This window comes from Myotis nattereri (genome assembly GCF_964212035.1).
Source record: "Myotis nattereri genome assembly, chromosome: 8".
Classification (NCBI taxonomy): Eukaryota; Metazoa; Chordata; class Mammalia; order Chiroptera; family Vespertilionidae; genus Myotis; species Myotis nattereri.
The window spans coordinates 17,541,203-17,560,064 of record NC_138083.1 but is presented as its reverse complement, the minus strand read 5'-3'; the positions used below and the strand labels follow the sequence as shown (position 1 = coordinate 17,560,064).

The 18,862-nt window shown below is 46.1% G+C and overlaps 1 protein-coding gene across 1 annotated transcript in view; it reads left to right on the top strand.

The window, feature by feature from the left end:
* SLC24A3 (solute carrier family 24 member 3) overlaps positions 1–18,862 on the top strand; it is a gene marked incomplete at its 5' end in the record, with an annotated part of 473,546 nt that overhangs the window by 441,642 nt on the left and 13,042 nt on the right. The window contains 3 exons of the mRNA XM_081097217.1: positions 3,898–4,064; positions 6,571–6,685; positions 8,123–8,235. Of these exons, the coding sequence (XP_080953343.1) occupies positions 3,898–4,064; positions 6,571–6,685; positions 8,123–8,235 (395 nt within the window). The remainder of the gene's footprint in view (positions 1–3,897; positions 4,065–6,570; positions 6,686–8,122; positions 8,236–18,862) is intronic.

Here is an 18,862-nt window from a genome sequence, read left to right as displayed (position 1 = left end):
AGAAAAACAGAAACATTTACATGTACATGTAGATATACACACCTTCATTTTAAAAAATGAAAAGAAATACACCAAAATATAAGTATGTTTTTGTAGTTGGGATTATTTTTTATTTTCTCTGCTTTTTTATTTTAAAACAATGTACCTTTTAGTTGCCTATATGATTAGAACAAATTTATATATTTAACTTTAGGTCTAAAATACTGAGCAATGAATGACTTTTTCTCCATCCAATAGAATTAAGTGTCCAAAAAAGCTTAATAAGAACTATAACTTGGGAAGAAGTCATTTGCTTTTTAGAGCCAGCAATACTGACCGGGGATGCTCAGAGTCCCTGCTCCATCTCCCATTTGCTGGCCGATATTCGAGAAATCACGTACCCACTGGTGCGTCAGGTTTGCGGGCAGGGAATTTTGTTTCATTCAACTGCTGCTGTATCTGCAGGACCTGGGCGTGCCTGGCCAGAGGGGCAGGGTGGACTACTCCTGCTCCTCAAAACCATTGAAAACACACATTTCTGCATCGCTTGATTTATTCAAGAAGTTATATTTGTTATATTGCATTTAAAGGTATACCTTGAATTTCTGCTTTAAATTTGTTGTTCTTACAATGGAACTGTAACTCAAAGAAAGCATCTATAGCATTTTGGATGACAGTGAAAACAGTTTTCAAGATATAATGTCTTCCCAGTGTGAAGTCAACATTTTTTTCAGCCGAGAGACCAAACTCAAACTCATTGCTGCTAGCTTATATTGCTGCTAGCTTACATTGCTGCTAGCTTACATTGCTGCTAGCTTTGCCTAACGTCATTGCTATGCCCTTGCAGTCCTAAGTCCTGACTTCATTTTTCTTATCGTTTTTATTTTCTAAAGAATGACAAATAGCCAAATTGAAGTCATTTCTCGACTCATTCATGTGTTTCTTTGTAACTTGGATTGGGTGTGTATATTAAACTCTCTCTCCCTGGGAGGGCATCTGGGAGACTGCACGTCCAGTAGGGGATGCCAAGGCCCCCAGACTGATAAGTCACTACCACATTGCAGGGCTTAGGGACGTGCAGACTTCCAGGATGCATTTGGGATCCAAAAATCTGGCCATAATCTGGATTCTGCAGCATTTGAAAACCCCTCAGAAAACAAATCCTCAGGCAGTCCTCTTGCTTTGTAATCCAGCCAAACAGTCTCAATGTTCTCCTCATTCACTTTGCCGTCTCCAACCCCGAAATCTAGCAAGATGCTGCTAATCGGAAAAGACGCCCCCTTTCTTAATCTGTTCTCTTTGCTCTATTCTGCACCTGTGAGTGGGATACCTTTAAAACACACATACACACACACACACACTCACACAAATACTATTCTTTGGTCTGTCTGCTTATATTGTTCATAGCAATTTTATTACTGTCAATATTATCAATATACATATTGATCATGTGATATATGCCCTGCCCTGTTCATGGCATTTAAAGTACAGTACTGAGCAGGCTTGAGAAAACACTCATTCTTATAGAGTTTATATTCTAGTTTGGGGCAACTGAAAACAAATGAGGAAACAAATAAACCGGATACTTTCAGACAGAAATAATTTTCTATGAAGCAAATAAATGAAGGTGATGGGAAGGAAGTGGAGTAGTGAGGGTCTTATTTAGATTGGTGATCGGCAGGGTCCGGGAACATTGGAGCTGTACGGTGGACTGCCTGACAGGGAACTGCAGGTGCAAAGGCCCGAAGGTAGAAAGAAACTTGGTGTGTCTGAGGACAGAGAGCTGGGGCAGGGGGCTGTGTAACTAGGGAGAGTGGTAAATGGGAGCCAAATCATTTAGGACCTTGTCAGCCATGGTGGGGAGATATCATTTTTCTCTGAGGGCAGTAGAAGCAAGTAGAAGGTTCTAGAACAGTTTACTTTTTGAGACTCTCCTCTGGCTACTGATGGTGAGCAGACAGATGTAGAGCAAGTGTAGGAGCAGTGAGTCCCTTAGGAACTCGGGTCTTCAGCCAGGTCATGGATGGAGGGCCTGCCTGCCCAGGGGAAGGCCGTGGGAATTGTGAGCTGCAGGCAGACTGAGGGTGCCCTGGGCAGGTTGCAGGGTTGGTGTGGGGATGGGAGAATGGGCAGAGTCAAGAATGATTCTGAGGATTTTGACTCCTGCCAACTTATGTTGTCCCAGCCCCATCCTGATAGCCCATGTAATTCTTCCAGCTACTCTGTGAGTTCAGTGTTGCTCTGTCCACATTTTACAGATGAGGAAACTGAGACTTAGGGGATGTAAGTAACTGAGACACTTGATTCAGGCAAAGTGGGCACCGGAGCCCCACTCTTCCCTTAGTGACGACCTTGCCATCCAAGGGAGACCAGGGAGCCAAAAGTGATGTTGTGTAACTTTGTTCTGTGGTTTTAAGAAAATATTTGGAGACTGGCAAGTAATATAATGAAATAAGTGCTGGATACTGGTATGAAATTATGAAATAAATTTTGTTAAACCTTTCATTAGTCCCTGTTCAAAATGTAATTTAAAAATACCTTCTTATGTCTGGTGGGTATAGAAAATGGTACAATCATTTTTAGAAAACTGTTTGGTAATTTTTTATAAAGTTAAGTAAACACCCACCCTGTGACTCAGCAATTCTACTCCTGGGTCTTTGCCCAAAAGAAATGAAAACATGCCTCAAAAAGACTTGTACAAGAATGCTCATAGCCACTCTCGTTGTAATACCTGAAAACTGGCAACAACCCAAATTCCCATCCACAGGAGAATAGATAAACAAGCTGCGGTGTATTCACAGGGTGGAACACTGCACAGCAATTAAACGGAATGAATCAGTTACACATGAATGAATCACACACAAAAAACACATGCTGAATGAAAGAAGGTAGACAAAAAAACATATGATTTTATTTATTTGAAGTTGAAGAACAGGAAAGATTAATCTATGGTGGTCGCAGGTGGGAGCATGACTAGGAGGGGGCACAGGGAGCTTTCCGGAAGAGGAGATTGCGATTGAAGAAGGGAGTACATATGTCTATGCGTAGTTCTTTCCGGAGGTGAGTTAGCACTGAAGCAGTGAGGTTATAAAGGCTAAACGAGAACTAATATGTTTTTCAAATCTAAGGCAACAAGGAAATGATGATCATATAGTGACCAAAATAAGCATGTATGGGTGTCTCTGAGTCATAGTCCTCAGGCAGCACAGAGATGGGAGGATCAGGTCATCACTGACAAATCCGCCGTCTTATTCATGGCAACAGGTAGTTAGAGAAATAGAAAACAATGATTCATTTGTAAGTCCACATCCGTTTAGGATACAAACACTCAGTGCCCTGTGTTGACAACCTTGAGAGCTTTCAAATCATCTTTCACAATTTCAGTGCATTGACAGACGATGCTGAGAGATTCCAGTAGATGGCGCTATGACCACTGACGCCTTACAATCTGGAAAGCTATGGTGACCTATGTATCCATGGGGAGAAGAGAGAGCAGAGGCCAACTGGTGGTTTTCCTAGCAACACCCCGCCCCCCAAACCTCTACCCCCACACACTTCCCTCACCCATTTGTGTCCTGCAAATCTTCCTCATTCTTTTGCTCCTGGCCCCATTTGCCAAGCTATCCCCCCAGCCTTGTATGATTCGGAAGTGACTCATCCTTTCATTGTGGAGACCTACCAAGCAGGTGGGCCGCAGAGAAGGCTGGTATTCTGCTCGGTTTTGTCCGTCAGGTTTTGTTGGTGATGAAAAGCCATTTGTGTCTTGTAGGGAAAGAGCAACATAGTAAGGTTTCTTTCACAGGCCATCAGTTAAGATGTAAGTGCCTAAGGAATGCAGTACGGAGAGCTGGTGAAGCAGAGAAATGAAGCTGACTGATTTGTGTGTGTGTGTGTTTTGTCTTTTTTTTATTTTCCCAGCTGGCAAACTGGAGACAGTGAAATGGGTGTTCACCTGGCCACTGAGTTTTGTCTTATACTTCACTGTACCCAACTGCAACAAGCCCCGCTGGGAGAAGTGGTTTATGGTGACATTTGCTTCCTCCACTCTGTGGATCGCAGCCTTCTCCTACATAATGGTGTGGATGGTGAGTGCATCGAGGACCCCACGGCAGCATTCGACCTCTGTAGAGAGAGAAATACACTCAACCAGAGGGGAATACGGGTTGGGGTTTCAGCCCAGAAACTATAACAGTCAGCTGTTGCAGCAATAAGCTGCGTAACAAAACACCCTGAAACAGTGGTTTAGAATCACAAGCATTTGTCCTCTTGCTCACATCTTCAGGGTGACTGTGGTTGAGCTCATTTCAGCAGGCACTGACGGAGCAGCTCTGCTTCAAGCTACAGCATGGTTCCATTGATTCAAGCAGCAGGTGGGGTTCATGTCTAATCCATGTGTTGGCCCATTTTCCCGGACCAGTGGCTGCCTGGGGAACGCTCTTCTCATGGTGGATCACTGGAATGCATGAGGGCAAGTGGAAACACATGGTGTCTCCTAGGGCCTTGGCTGTGACTTCCACTCACATTCCATCATCCCCAACATCCATGGGGGAGGGGAGGTTACTCAAGAGCTAATAAAATGTTCTGGAAGGATTATTTTGGAGGTAATAACAAATTCGTGAACTTTGGCACAATTAAATTATAACTATCCCTTGCCTCCAACATCATGGAGAAACAGGTAATTTTTTTTTCAACCTAAATCTTATAGCCACAGGTTTCTCCCTTCTCCTGTCCTCGTTAACATTGTTATTTGACATATTCCCTGGGTGCCGTCTCTGTTCCGGGTTTGGGGACAGGTGTTGGTGTCCCTGTCCTCCAGGTGCTCGGTGGTTTTCTCCCAAGTCCACCTACAGGCAAACCCACCCACTGACCTGAGGTTTACCCTCCCTCCGTCGGACTCCTGCTCTGGTGGAGATGCAGCTCTAAGAAGTCCTGGGAAATGGTGGGGATAGGGAGCAAACAGGAAGCAGGAGACCTGGCCCAGCCCTCTGGGGAATCAGTTCCCCAAGACTCCAGACTCAGCCACAAGCATCCTAATAACACCAGAGGGCAGGCCAAGCCCCAGTGAGACAAACCCGATTCCCATAGAGACCTGGCTGAGGGCTATTAGAAAGGAAAACGGGGTTTGGCCAGGATGCTTGTAGTGCCATATCTCCAAAGCCTCCTCAGAACAACAAACAGACATGCTGTGTGTTTCTGCATCCCACTTTCCTCCTTGGAGAGAGGAAGACAGAAACCCCCAAGGCCACCCCAAGTTCAGTTCAGCACTAAACAGAAATGAGGTGCATTCTCCAGTTTAAAAGGGGGGCAGCCAGGCATCTCAATGTAACTAACTTCCCACAAACCTTTGGACTGAAAAGGAGCACCTGTGGCCTTTGGAGGACGTCAGGATGCATTCATAAGTGTCTCCTTCAGCCACTGGCCGGGAGGAACTGTGAGAATGTGCTATTTACAGTACAGTGGGGACCTTGACTTAGGAGTTTAATTCGTTCCAAGACCGAGCTCCTTAAGGAGCTCGTAAACTCAAATTACTCTATCAACTCACTGCAAAATATTGGCCGAGAGACAGCTGGTATCTCAAAAAACTCGTTAGTCGGGACACTCGTAAGTCAAGGCCCCACTGTACATGATTTGCTTTTCTTGTAACTTTGTAGAAAGTGAGGTCAGGTGGCATTCTGACCAATTCCTCTCAGTTCTTGCAAGTTATCCTCCCCTTAGGCCAACATATAGGAATTTTGTCTCTTGCCCACCCAACCTCTCCTGCCACTGCTCACCGCCCCCACCATGATGTCTCACCACCTGCCTTCCTCTGTCTTACCATCTGGAATTAAGGGGCCAGAATGGGCTCATTTGCATAATGGAGGCACTGACTCAGGCTGAACCCCTCCTATCTAGACAGAGGTGCTATCTGTGCAAAGGAGCCTGCCTGCCAGGGTGGGAATGCCCGCCTCTGCCACTTACACGTGTGCCTCAGTTTCTGTATCTAAGGAATAGAGATAACGATAGCACCGCTCCATAGGGCTGTTGTGAGAATTAAATCAGTTAAAGCACACAAACATCACTTAGCACAGTGCCTGAGTACTCAGTAAACATAATGATACGGTGCGAGGGGCCGTGTTGACAAAGGTGATGCTAAGCAAGCTTCCAGGGAAAAGGGAAAGGCATCAGCAGCTATGGCTTTTCCTACAAGATGGGAGGTGTGGACTCCCATCATGCAGCTCGAATTCCCAGCCCAACTTGGCAGCCATGAATTCTGAGTTTCCCAGGACCACCCTGAGTGTAAATATTCTATCCCAATATTGCCTTTTCCCCCCAGACACTATTTTTCCTCTCTCAGGCCATCTGTCTCAGCTGAGAGGAACACGTGAAAAAGGCCAATCTCTGACTGGAAAACATGAGCTCCATAACTGCACCCTGGTCCCCTGACCTGCAGCCCCGGCCTGCTCCCCGGGACCTTCTTCCCCTCTATCTTCATACAGAGAGCCTCCGCTGCCCCCTGGAGAGACCGCCTTTTCTGTTTCTCGGTCAGAGGATTCACGGGCAGGGAGGGCTGGAGCCAGCCTTCAGCTCACCAACTCTTCCTGCTTCTTCCAGGTCACAATCATCGGTTACACACTGGGGATTCCTGACGTCATCATGGGGATCACCTTCCTGGCAGCCGGGACCAGTGTACCTGACTGCATGGCCAGCCTCATCGTGGCCAGACAAGGTGGGGCCACCAGTGGGCTGGGGTAGAGGAGGAAGGAAGACCTCTCAACAAGGGTGTGTGTGTGGGGGGGGGGGGGTGTCCACATGGCAATTACCAGGGCTTCAAAGCCCAGCTTGGAAGGGGTGATGGGGGACTTCCGTGCCATGTTGGTCAAAAGGCTTCTTGGCATCAGAACAGGGAAACAAGCCAGAAGGTCCACCCTTGAGAAGGGCAGAGAAGTTTTTTTAAGTAACAGCAGCCCCCTTTCTGGAGGTCAAATTACCATTTTTTAATTATTAAAAATAGTAATAAATATATTGATAGCTAACCTTTGCTAAGTGCCTCACACTGAGTAAAGCAATTTAGGCACATTATCTTACATAACTTAAAGAATTCTATGAGTTAGGGACAATCATACACCCATTTTATGGATAAGGAAACTGAGGCTGAGAGAGGACAGACTCCGTAGCCTAAGGTTTACTCAGCTGCAGTAACCCTCAAGGTAGCAGTTGCCATAGGTCACTCTTCAGTGTGTGACAGACCCTCCCCTCCTTCAAAACCAAGGTCACAGTTAACCTTCCCAGATGGTTGCCCCAGATGGCCATGCCCCTCCCCAGCACCCCTCTAACTGATACGCCTGATTTGTGCTAGAGGACCTTTGTTTACAACAAAATGTGTAGGTATGACACTGAACACAGTGCCCTCTACAAGTCCTCACAAAAGTCTACTGGTTACATTATTTTTCTTAATATTGCTCAGTGGTTTAGAAGAATTGAATACAGTGTAAAACAGGTGGGTGATGATACTGAAATGTATGGGTTGGTGAGATCATGGGCCCATGTATACAACTGTTATGCTGATTCCTTTCTATAAGGATGTATTCTAATTTATTAAATCATAAAAATCATTTGGATTTTTGAAGCACATCTGACCAGTGATCATGTTGGAAGTAAGGGTCAACAGTTTGAAGAATGTGTATTTTATTCTATTCTCTTGAAAATACATATTCTATTCCAATGACTATGTATTTTACAGTCAGCATCATTCTATAGCAGTGATTTTCAACCTGGATGCCACAAGAACTTTTAAAACATGCAATACCTGACTATTTTGTCAAGGGTACTGACCTCTTTTCCCTTAGATTGTCAAATAAAAAACATGACAACTCAACAATAGACATCCAGTGTGAATCAAAATTATACTTTTTTTTTTGTCAGATCTACAAAAAACACATTTTTTGTATGTGCTGCAGAATTGTAGTAATTAGTTTGTGTGTGCCATGAGATGAAAAGTTTAAAATCACTGTTCCATAGTGACGGCCTGGGAGAGAACCAAATATGTGAGCTTGCAGACCTGCCAGCTAGGTCTCTGGCTGTCAGACCGAAGGTTTGGGGGAGTCCCTTGTGGGCACTCCCCTGAGATCACTTCCCTCACTGCAGTGACCTCTTGTCCCTGCAGGCATGGGAGACATGGCCGTGTCCAACTCCATCGGGAGCAACGTGTTTGACATCCTCATCGGTCTCGGTCTCCCCTGGGCCCTGCAGACTCTGGCTGTGGATTATGGATCCTACGTAAGTGGCTTTTCTCCATGGCTTCTCTTTAAATCCAGGGTGACAAGGACTCTGTTTTTAGTGGCCTTGGCCACTGGGACTTTGTCTCAAGGCTAGAAAGTGTGGAAATACTAATGTTGAGCAGGAAACAAATTCTCCCCATCAAAGTCATTCTAAAGTGAGGCTAGTGGGATCATTCAGGACTCAAGAGCAGGGTTAGAAACTTTTTCTGTAAAGAAACAGAGGGTAGCTGGCTAGTTTGGCTCAGTTGGTTGAGCATCAACCCATACATCAAGAAGTCACTGGTTTGATTCCTGCCCAGATTGTGAGCTTGATCCCCAGTAGGGGGTGTGCAGGAGGCAGCTGGTCATTGATGTTTCTCTCTCATTGATGTTTTTATCTCTCTATCCCTCTCATCTCCTCTCTCTAAAGATCAATAAAAACATATTTTTTAAAAAAGAGAAACAGAGGGTAAATGCTTTAGGCTTTGTGGGCCAGATAGTCTTTATCTCATCTACTTAGCCCTACGGTGATAGCCTGATCAGGAAGTGAATGATATGGAAGTGAATGAGTGTGGCTGTTTAAGTACAACTTTATTAATAGAAACTGAAATTTGAATTTTGTATAATTTTCACATACTATGATTCTCTCATTTCTTTTCAACCCTTTGAAAATGTAAACACCATTCTTAACTCATAGGCAATGCAAGTCCTGGTGGTGAGCTTGATTTGGCCCAGGTTCCATAATTTGCCAACCCCTTCTCAAGTGTATTTATTTTGCATGCAGAATATCTTTGTATGTGAAGGAAGGGGCACAAAATACAAGAGTCCCTCTCTGCCAGGGATCTGGTGACTGTCAGACCCTCCTGTGACGACCTCCATGCTCTCCCTCAAGGTTAAGCGGATTATGGCTTCAGGTGGATTTGCGGGTGGGTGACACAGGTAGTCCAGGTGGACCTCAATGCTCTTTCCCAACTTGCCAGAATGTCCCCCCTCTGATACAGAGCTTCTGCCCTAGACACTGTCCAAAGGCAGAGGAAGAAACCGTGATTCGAGATTTCTTCCTGTACCTGGAAGAAGGATTGTGCCTCTGAAGTTACTATACCTGGCCAGTGCTCAGTGCTTCTCTACATGGGCTGCTGAGCATGACTTAGTCTGTCTGTACTATATGTTCTAAGGAATTGTTTATTCTGCAGAAAACACTGTAGTGCTCTTTATCAAATGGTAGTTATATTCGAAGTTGCTTGACTAATGGCTGTTTCAACTAGGAAAGGTGTATCCAACCAGTTGCAATTGTTGGGGAGGAGGGTACCCTGCTATAGTTCTTGTGGTTGGACTGGGATGAAACAATAAAATTGACACAAGACTGTATTCACAGGAGAAAAATCAGTTTAATATGTGTGCATGGGAGAATCATATGATGCTGCTCAGATCATAAAATGAGGCTCAAAGAAATGAATGACTCAGTCACCTTTTTATACTTTTTAGACAAAGAAACGATGAATTTGTGAGAAGGGGACAGGACAAAGAAAGCTGGTGTTCATTAGAAAGGAATCTAAGCAAGGATTGGGCTTGGGTAGTAAATTAGTAAAGGCAGTTCAACGTTTGTTTATATAAGCTTTGGACTCTGGATTCTTTTCACTCTGTGGTTAGATTCTCTCTCGGCCCTCAGGAGCATTGAGGGTTTCTATCACATGGGAGATTTATCGCTGCTTTGAGGGGGACAGAGGGGTCAGGGTTTCTTCTTGTACAGGCAGATTCTTAAGTAGCTTTAATTTAAAATATCAATACAGATTAGTGTAGGGTATCTTGAGGCAGCCTACCCTGGTCTGGACACAATGGAATTGGAATCCATGCAGAAAGGCCATATGCTTCTGGTTCATGTGAAGTTACCTACTGGCTGAGAGGTTTCACCATAGGTCATCCTTGATCTTCATTGCCTCATCCCTCCCTCCTAGTGCTCTGTCTCCTCTAATGCAATGTTCTGTCTCTCATTTCATTTCTTGATTCATCTTTATAGCCTGTTTTCATTGGGACCCCAGAATAGCTCGGGGCACCAATCTGTTGAGTTCATCAGCAACCCACCTGGTTTATTGCTCTGTCTCTTTCACCTTCCCACTTACCTCTTACCAAAGTTAAGAAGTAAAATGCAGACCTGTGTGAATTTCAACTACTGTTTTTCTTCTCTGTAACCGAAGAACGAAGAACACGCAGTAAAAAGATAAGAAGAAATTACACTCTGACTAGCCTGGAAAATCAATCCATGAATAATAGGTTTTTACCACATGACTCTCTCCAGGGAAGGATGGACAGGCAGGAGCAGGGAATGCAAATCCTTGCAATGTCCCTAAAATCCATTATGTTTCTTTTTCTTTACTGGGATTACAGGGTACAGCCATGGAAGGTGAAATCAAAAACTCAAAAACAAAACTCAGAACTCATCCTGGAAGTAAACTAGTTTCTCTAACCAGCTTTGAAAACTTCCTGACAGAACGTGGATATCAGGCCTGAAATTCCAACTCAACTAGGCACGTTGTCTGCCACAAATAACCCCCTAAATGTTCTGCCTTCCTCTTCTCCTCTCCGACATGCTCCCAACACTCTTCAGGGAACAGAAAATTAAACAAAATTCTCATATCCGTAACTCCCACAGCCATGAAGACATACCATTTCAGGTCCCAAACTCTAGTGGCAGGGTGACATCATTCAGGCCCTGTTAGAGCTTTGGCCCAAATTCCTGTTTTTCATCTGAGATGACGTAATTGGGTCACTCTGGTCATTTTGCTGGAATTGTACAAGGAGTACATCTGATCCTGTGGTTGAAGGTCGTCCTTATCCTTGAAATGAAGGAGGAAATGCAGAAGGAAAGGTGGCCACGTCTGGTCTATGACCAAGGCAAAGCCACATGGGAGAGTGCTCTTAGGAAAGAGTTTGGGTTGGGAAGACTGGAAAAAATGTGTCACATTGCATTATTATCCAAATGCTGCTGTATCTGTAACCAGGGCCAGAGAGATGGTAATTTTATTCCAGGGGATAGACATCCCGTATAGCCCTCTCTTTTGAAAGCAGAAATTCATCAATATAACCAAACAGCCCATGAACCCCAGGGAAATCAAGGCCATTTCATTTTGTATATAGTGTGAGGTAAGAGTTCATCTTCATTCTTTTGCATGTTGATATCATTGTTTCAGTACCATTTGTTGTAAAGATTTCATTTTGAACTTTAAAAATTCTAAGGAAAAAATTCTAGTTAACTTCTTTTCCAGTAATATTCACAACTTGCTTCTTGCCCATTTGCATTTTAGTTCTGATTCAGTTAGAATGAAAACTTCCCCTGACAATGAGGATAATCACTACTTGGGAATGCAGGAGTCTAGAATACCCAACTGTAATTGAAATATAATCATGGCAGTGATTCTGAGTCAGCAGGAAAAACTTAAGAATGAAATATTTTCATTAAAAACAACTAAGGTGCTGGTAGGGAAAAAGGTGGACTTTAATTTTCTGGACAACTTTACTTGTACAGAATTCCTCTTTGTCTAGTAATGGTAGACCAGACGAGGTGCCCAGTAATTGGCCCAACCAAGCTTTATCTTTTGGTTTTCCTAGAAGTCAGGTGTCCCAGAAAGTGGCCCTGTAGAACCAGACTACTTCACAGAGGGGGTGAAGGGGCTCCACTGTCTCTCCAGCTCATTCTTCAGGTGTCAGCTTAGATGTCAGCTGTATTCTCCCAGGCTTGGGTCAGGTGTCACTCCTGTATTTTTCCGCAGCTCCCATGAAAGCTTTCCTTTGCCTCTTTGTCTGAGCCTCCCCCAGAGGTGATCTCCCTGAGAGTAGGAACTCTGTCTGTTTTATACATTGTTTGCTCTGTGCCCAGCACAGGGCCTGGTACTTAGAATGCGCTCAACAAATACTTGCTGGTTGGCTGGATGGATCCTAAGCTTCCCCTCAGCATCACCTCAGCCGGGGGGGGGGGGGGGGGGCAAAACATATGAGCAGAGCAAAATGTAGGAATAAGTTGACCTGAGAAAAGAGCAGAGGACAAAACAGCAATAAGAAGAGCTGAACATTCACTAAGTACCTACTATGTGCCAGGCACTCTAGGGACACGTGATCTCATCTAATCCTGAGAACAGCAAAATTAGGCAAGGATTATTTCTTCAACCAGTGGTTATCATGCCTACTATCTGCCAAAAACTTGGTGAGGCACTGGAAACACAGTACAAATGAGATGGACTAGACCCTCCCTCTTAGAGGGTGCATCAGGTTGGGGAAAACAGACAATGCATGAGTGACGAATACATAAGTGCACTAAATTTGGAGAACAAAAGCCTATTGAAACCTATGGGACAGGTGATGTGATAGAGAGTGGGGGGGGGGGCACATATCACTCTAGATTTGTTGGAAAAAGAGATGGGTTCTGTGCTGAGTGGCAAATGACAAAAAGAATTGGGTGTGTGGAGGGGACAGCAAGTGCAAAAACACTGAGGCGGACTGTGTCTGAGAACAAAAGGGCAGCCAGAGCAGCAGAATTGCAGGGATGAGGCAAGCTGAGTAAGGTGGGCAGGGGTGAGGTGGGCTGGGTGAGGTGGGCTGAGTGAGGTTGGCAGGGATGAGGTGGGCTGGGTGAGGTGGGAAGGGGTGAAGTGGGCTGGGTGAGGTGGGCTGAGTGGGGTGGGCAGGGGTGAGGTGGGCTGGGTGGAGTGGGCTGAGTGAGGTGGGCAGGGATGAGGTGGGCTGAGTGGGGTGGGCAGGGGTGAGGTGGGCTGGGTGAGGTGGGAAGGGGTGAAGTGGGCTGGGTGAGGTGGGCTGAGTGGGGTGGGCAGGGGTGAGGTGGGCTGGGTGGAGTGGGCTGAGTGAGGTGGGCAGGGATGAGGTGGGCTGAGTGGGGTGGGCAGGGGTGAGGTGGGCTGGGTGAGGTGGGCAGGGGTGAGGTGGGCTGAGTGAGGTGGGCAGGGGTGAGGTGGGATGAGTAAGGTGGGCTGGGTGAGGTGGGCTGAGTGAGGTTGGCAGGGATGAGGTCGGCTGGGTGAGGTGGGCAGAGTCACAGGTTGCACTCTACTGCAATGCTGTTCCAACTCCCCTTGTGCAGGTCAGGAAACCAGGGCCCAGAAAAGTTGAATCACAGCCAGAAAGAGGCAGAGAGAAGACAGTGAGATTTGCTTCTCTCCCCAAGCCCCAGAGACCAAAGGGGGAGGGAGGGTACTATTATGGCAAGGAAATCGTGCCCCAGCGGCCACCAGGCAGGGCTGGGGGCACCGACACACAAGGGTCACACTGAGGCAGATCCATCCCTGAGTTTGAATCTTTGCCAGAAGAGAGGACAGGCTCAAATGAGCTCTTCAACTTCAGGTAGGGAAAGAAGGATCTGGAAGGGAAGAGACCTCCTGGGCCCTGAGTCCTGTTCTAAAAAGCCCGCCCGCTGAAGTCCTTACTCTAGGCTGTGGTATGTGACATGGCTACAGTGGGTTCTGCCTGAAGGTTGGAGGAACATTCTGGATTCTTCCATGAGGACTACCTGTTTATACAGTCCCTGGGTCCCTCCCTGGCTCTCACCAGGCCCTCCAGTGCCAGCCTCCAGTACCCAGCCACATTTGAGAGCATCACTGTGTCACCTTGTGCCAAGATGCACTGCTTAGAAAATTAGTGGCAGGTTCATGGAAAAGCAGATTTAGGGGCTTATTTGCCACAGGCATTTCTGTCTTCCCTCTTGTCCGCCTCCAGCTTTTCCCTGGAGAGAGGCTTCATTCCCAGGACACAAGTGGCGCCTTCCATTTAGCATGGCTGCAACCCTGCCATCTGTCTGCGTCTCTGACATCAGAACGGCGCAGGCGTTTTTGTGGGTTTAATGGCCTCCCTTGCCCTCGAAAGGGACCTGCTGACAATTCTGAAACCATTTTTCCATCCTGACCAGATGGGATTTCCAAGTCATAATTATTGGATAATTACCATCAAGACAGCTGTTTTCTGCATTTGAAAGCGGGGAATGAAGGCAGTTTTACAGATTTTGACATTTCTTAGCACTTGTGGCTTTCTCAGAAGCCAGCGAGCTATTTAAGTGCATGAAATTAAAAAAAAAAAAAAAACATTTTTTCTAAAAGTCAGAGTTCGGAAAATGAGCACTTTTGCCCCATTTTGGCAAAGAGCTTCTGTTCCACTTGCTCAACAGAACTAAGAAAGCCACCAGGCAGGCTCTGGGAAGCCAGAGCAAAACTCAGATTTCTGAGCTCCAGCTTAGAAATGCAAAAGAAATCCTAGAAATAACAGAGGGAAAAGAGAGTCTGTCTTTTTCTTTTTCCAAGTGAGAGCCCACCTGACTCAAGAATCCACAGAAGTGAAGAAGAAAAGGTGACCAGAAACACCTCCACCCCATGCTTTCTGCCCAGTTCCTTCTCTCTCTGGTTAAACATGAATGGAATGCTTACTGTGTGCTTAGCTGGTAACAGATGTTGAGGATGCTGCTGTGAGCAGGACAGACTCTTTTCTGTGCTCATGGAACTACAGCCCCTGGAAGGAGACAATCCAGACAATCCAGACCAAAGTGTGATGTGTGTCCTCCCAAGGGCTGGTGCAGGAATTGTGGCAGGTATGGCATTTTGCGGCAGAGTGTGGCATTTTGTGGCAGAGTGTGGCATTTTGCAGCAGAGTGTGGCATTCTGTGGCAGAGTGTGGCATTTTGTGGCAGAGTGTGGCATTCTGTGGCAGAGTGTGGTATTCTGTGGCAGGGTTTAGTGGTCCTGGGATGCTTGTGAGAAAATGATGCTTCTTCTGAGCATCTAAGATTTTCAGAGCCAAGCAGGTGGTAGAGAGTGAGGGGATTTTTTCCAAGCAGAAAGAACAGCCTGTAGAAGAAGGAAATGTGAGAAAGTTTCATACACAAGGGCATCTCCTGTGGCTGGGGGTAAAGGTGTGGGCAGTGGGAAGTGATAGGAACAAAACAAGAGAGAGAAATCATTTGGTAAAGGACACTGTGAGCCATGATAATGGAAAGAATGAAGGGTATTAGAGAGGGAATGGTGCCTTTCACTGTATGCGCCTTTAAGAAAGAAGATTCTGACTACTATATAGAGAATGGGTTGGAGCCAGACAAGACTGACAGCTGCGGACCAGTTATGAGGCATTGGCAGGAGAGAGAAAATATAGTGACCTGGACTTGGGTAGTTGTATCAGTTAGCTATTGCTACCATAATGCTGGGTAACAAACCGTCCCAAAATTCAGTAGCCTAGTTTCATTAGTATATATTTCTTTTTCATACATTTGTGAGTTGACTGGCTGATCCAGACTTGGCTCCAAGCTTCAGGTGGGTCTGTTCCACGTGTCTCTTAACCTCTTTGAACCAGTGACTTCCTGAGACACATCCTTCTCATGATGAAAGGTGGGAGCATAAGAGGCCACCTCAATCATGGAAATGCATTTCAAACCTGTGTTTGTGTTAAGTCCACCAATATCCATTGGCTAAAGCATATTACATGGCCAAACCCAAATTCCAGAGGCAGGGAAATAGGGCTGCCCACCAGGGGGTGGACATATAACTAACACAGGGGAGGGGAATTGAGACCAACAGTTCACTCTGTCTCAGTAGTAGCAGTAAAGTTGGAGAACAGTGGAAGGTGAAGCAAGAGACTGCAGAAAAAGAAGCAGCAGGACCTGGTGATGGATTTCACATCACCCCCTAAACATCTGCTAATGGGGAGGTGAGTTGGGGAAAGGCAAAGACCTGGTCATCTAAGATTTTCTTGGCCATTGTGAAAAGTTTGGATTGTATTCTAACTTCCATTGAGGATTTTAGTAAAGTAATGGCATGATTCACTTTACATCTGATGATCAGCTTTGTAAATGCATTAGGAGAAGGCAAGGAAGAGAGGAGACAAGTTGGGAGCTGGTGGCAAGAGACATGGTGAAATGAGCTAAACTGGTGGGAGAACAGCCCAGGAGAAAAAAGACTTTTAAGGAAAAATTGATGAGATTTTCTGATGGATGCACGGAGGGGAAAAGATAAAGAGAAAAATCAAAGGTAACTTCTAGTTCTTTGCTTGGGTGTCATTGATGAAGATGAGGAAGACATCACAAGGGTTAGGGAACATATTTAAGAGGAAATGTCAAGGGTTCCATTTAGAACAGATTAAATTTGACATGTCTGAGGGCAATCCAGGTGGAGAGAGCAAGTAGGCAGTGGAATAAATGTGTCTGAAGATTAAAGGTGAGGTCTGGGCTGCAGCTATGAACTTGAGAGTAATAGCATTATATGCTTTTTAATGAATAAAGCTCATTAAGGAGGTAAATGTAGATAGAGAAGAGAGCCCAGAACCATATCCTGATGTTAGGTAAGAAAACCACCTAGTGAAGGAGACTGAGGAGGGGTCAGCCAGAAAGAGGGAGAATCTGAAGAAACAGAGTCCAGGACAATGTTTCAAGAAGGATGGTGAAGCCCTAGCCGGTTTGGCTCAGTGGATAGAACATTGGCCTGCAGACTGAAGGGTCCCAGGTTTGGTTCCAGTCAAAGGCATGTGCCCAGGTTGCAGGCTCAATCCCCAGTGCGGGAGGTAGCCGATCAATGATTCTCTCTCATCGTTGATGTTTCTATCTCTCTCTCCCTCTATGAAATCAATAAAAATCTATTTTTTAAAAAGAAAAAAAAAAGAAGGATGGTGAAGCCACATTTTTCAGGGCTTTTCCCAAGGTGCTTCTTCCAAGGCCAGCTCTGTCAGCCCTACACCCACCTCCTCCAAGAAGCCTACCCCCAGCCAAATGTCCTACTTCTAGAATCACATAGGGCTGCCATCTCTGATGTGCACGTCTGTCCAGACTCTCTGAGGGCATGAACTGGATCCTCCTCAGCACCCAGGGGAGGGCCTCTGTGGGATGAATCAATGAACCAATCATTCTTGATGCCTTCCAGGTCTTGCCTTCTCACTTTTTTAGCAAGTATTCCCAAATCAGGTTCTCAGCCTGCACACTGCCCCGACTGCCAGGACCAATGGTTTTCTTTCTTTGTAGACACCTGTCCCGACCCCCAGAGATGGGGCACTGGAGCCTGTTTGAACAGGCTCATGAGAAGTGATTTTGCAGCTCTTCCTGGCCCTACCTTCAGAGAGGCCACATCGGTAGCTTGTAGTTGACCGTGGGGGGAGTATTGACACCATGGAAATTAGCAGAATGCCAGAAAGCTACTGCCAGGGCCAGTCTACAAACTACTCCCACAGGACTTGGACAGGTAACTTGGGGATAGTTGGATGACATTTTCATAAATGATTCTTCTTGAGGTTGTTCTGACAGAGCTCCTGAGAGCGATAGTGACACCATCTACTACCCTTAAGGTGAACCTTGACCGTTGGATTTTGGGTGCTGTGTCAGGAAAATTAGGTGATTTGGGGGAAGGTAGGGTCCTCACAGGTCCCCTGTGGAAGGGCTTACCTAAGTCACTGACCCCTGAAGTTGAGTCATCTCACTGTCAAAGTTTAGCTGCCCCAGAAATCATTGGATCCTGAGACAAGGATTCAGAGTGATGGGTTCATTCAGGAGGGGCAGGAAAGTCCTGGAGGAGAGTGGGGAGGGGAGGGGAGAAGAGAAGGCAGCCAAGGACAGGCAGGTTAGCAAGCCCTTTACTGCCGTGGGTGACTGGAGCTGAGTACTGGAGGAGCTTTGGAAATGGTGCAGCCCCCTTCCCAGAATAACCCTATCCGAGGGGCAGGGGAGCTGGGGTATATATACACCCACCCCAGAGAGTCATTGGTGGAGCTTGGCACTTACATGGTTCAGGAAAAAGCCCTCAGTCACAGATGCTGGTACTGGCTTTTAGGAAGCAGCTGGCCACCAAAACAGTAAGGGGGCGGGGTGCAGATGGGGTCCTTTCAGCATCTGCTACACTAGCATCTGTGTTTCTTACAGTTGAGGACTCTTACAGCAGTGATAGGCTGGAAAGGTCCAGATGCCACTTCTGAGGGTTCTTCAGGGGTGAAGGGGACTCGGGCCTTTTCCCTGGGCCCTGCAGGTTGCAAGAAAGAGTCTAGAACTTACAGTCCAAAGTCCAACTCTACGTGCAGACTTGACCCTTACCAGCTTCCTGACTTGGTGCGATAGTTTGATTTATAATAAGAAATATATATTCGGTCTTCATCCCAGTTTCTAGCACAGAGCCCCTAAACCCTTGGCATTTCCTAAGTGCTGAGAGGTATATTTAGTTGTGTTAATGAGGTTACTTCTGGACCTCACCTATGGCGGAGGGCTGGCTGCCAGGAGAACCGACCCTGTGATTAGAGGGTTGCAACTTTCAGTCCCACCCCGATCTCAAGCGAGAGAGGCTGAATCAATCGCCAATAGCCAGTGATTTTATCAGTCACACCTATGTGTGCAGCCTCCATAAAAACTCCTAGGACAAGGCTTGGAGAGCTTTCAGGTTGGTGAACACGTGGAGATTCAGGAAGTGACTTGCTCAGGGAGCATGGAAGCTCCTCACTCTCCCCATACCTGCCCTAGGCATATCTTCCATCTGGCTGTTCCCGAGTTCCATTCTTTCATAATGAAGTGGAGTTGTAATGAGTAAAGTGTTTCTCCGAGTTCTGTGAGCTACTCTGGGAAATGAACGCAACCCAAGGAAGCACAGGGGACAAGCTGGACTTACAGTTGGCATGCAAAGTGGGGGGTGGGG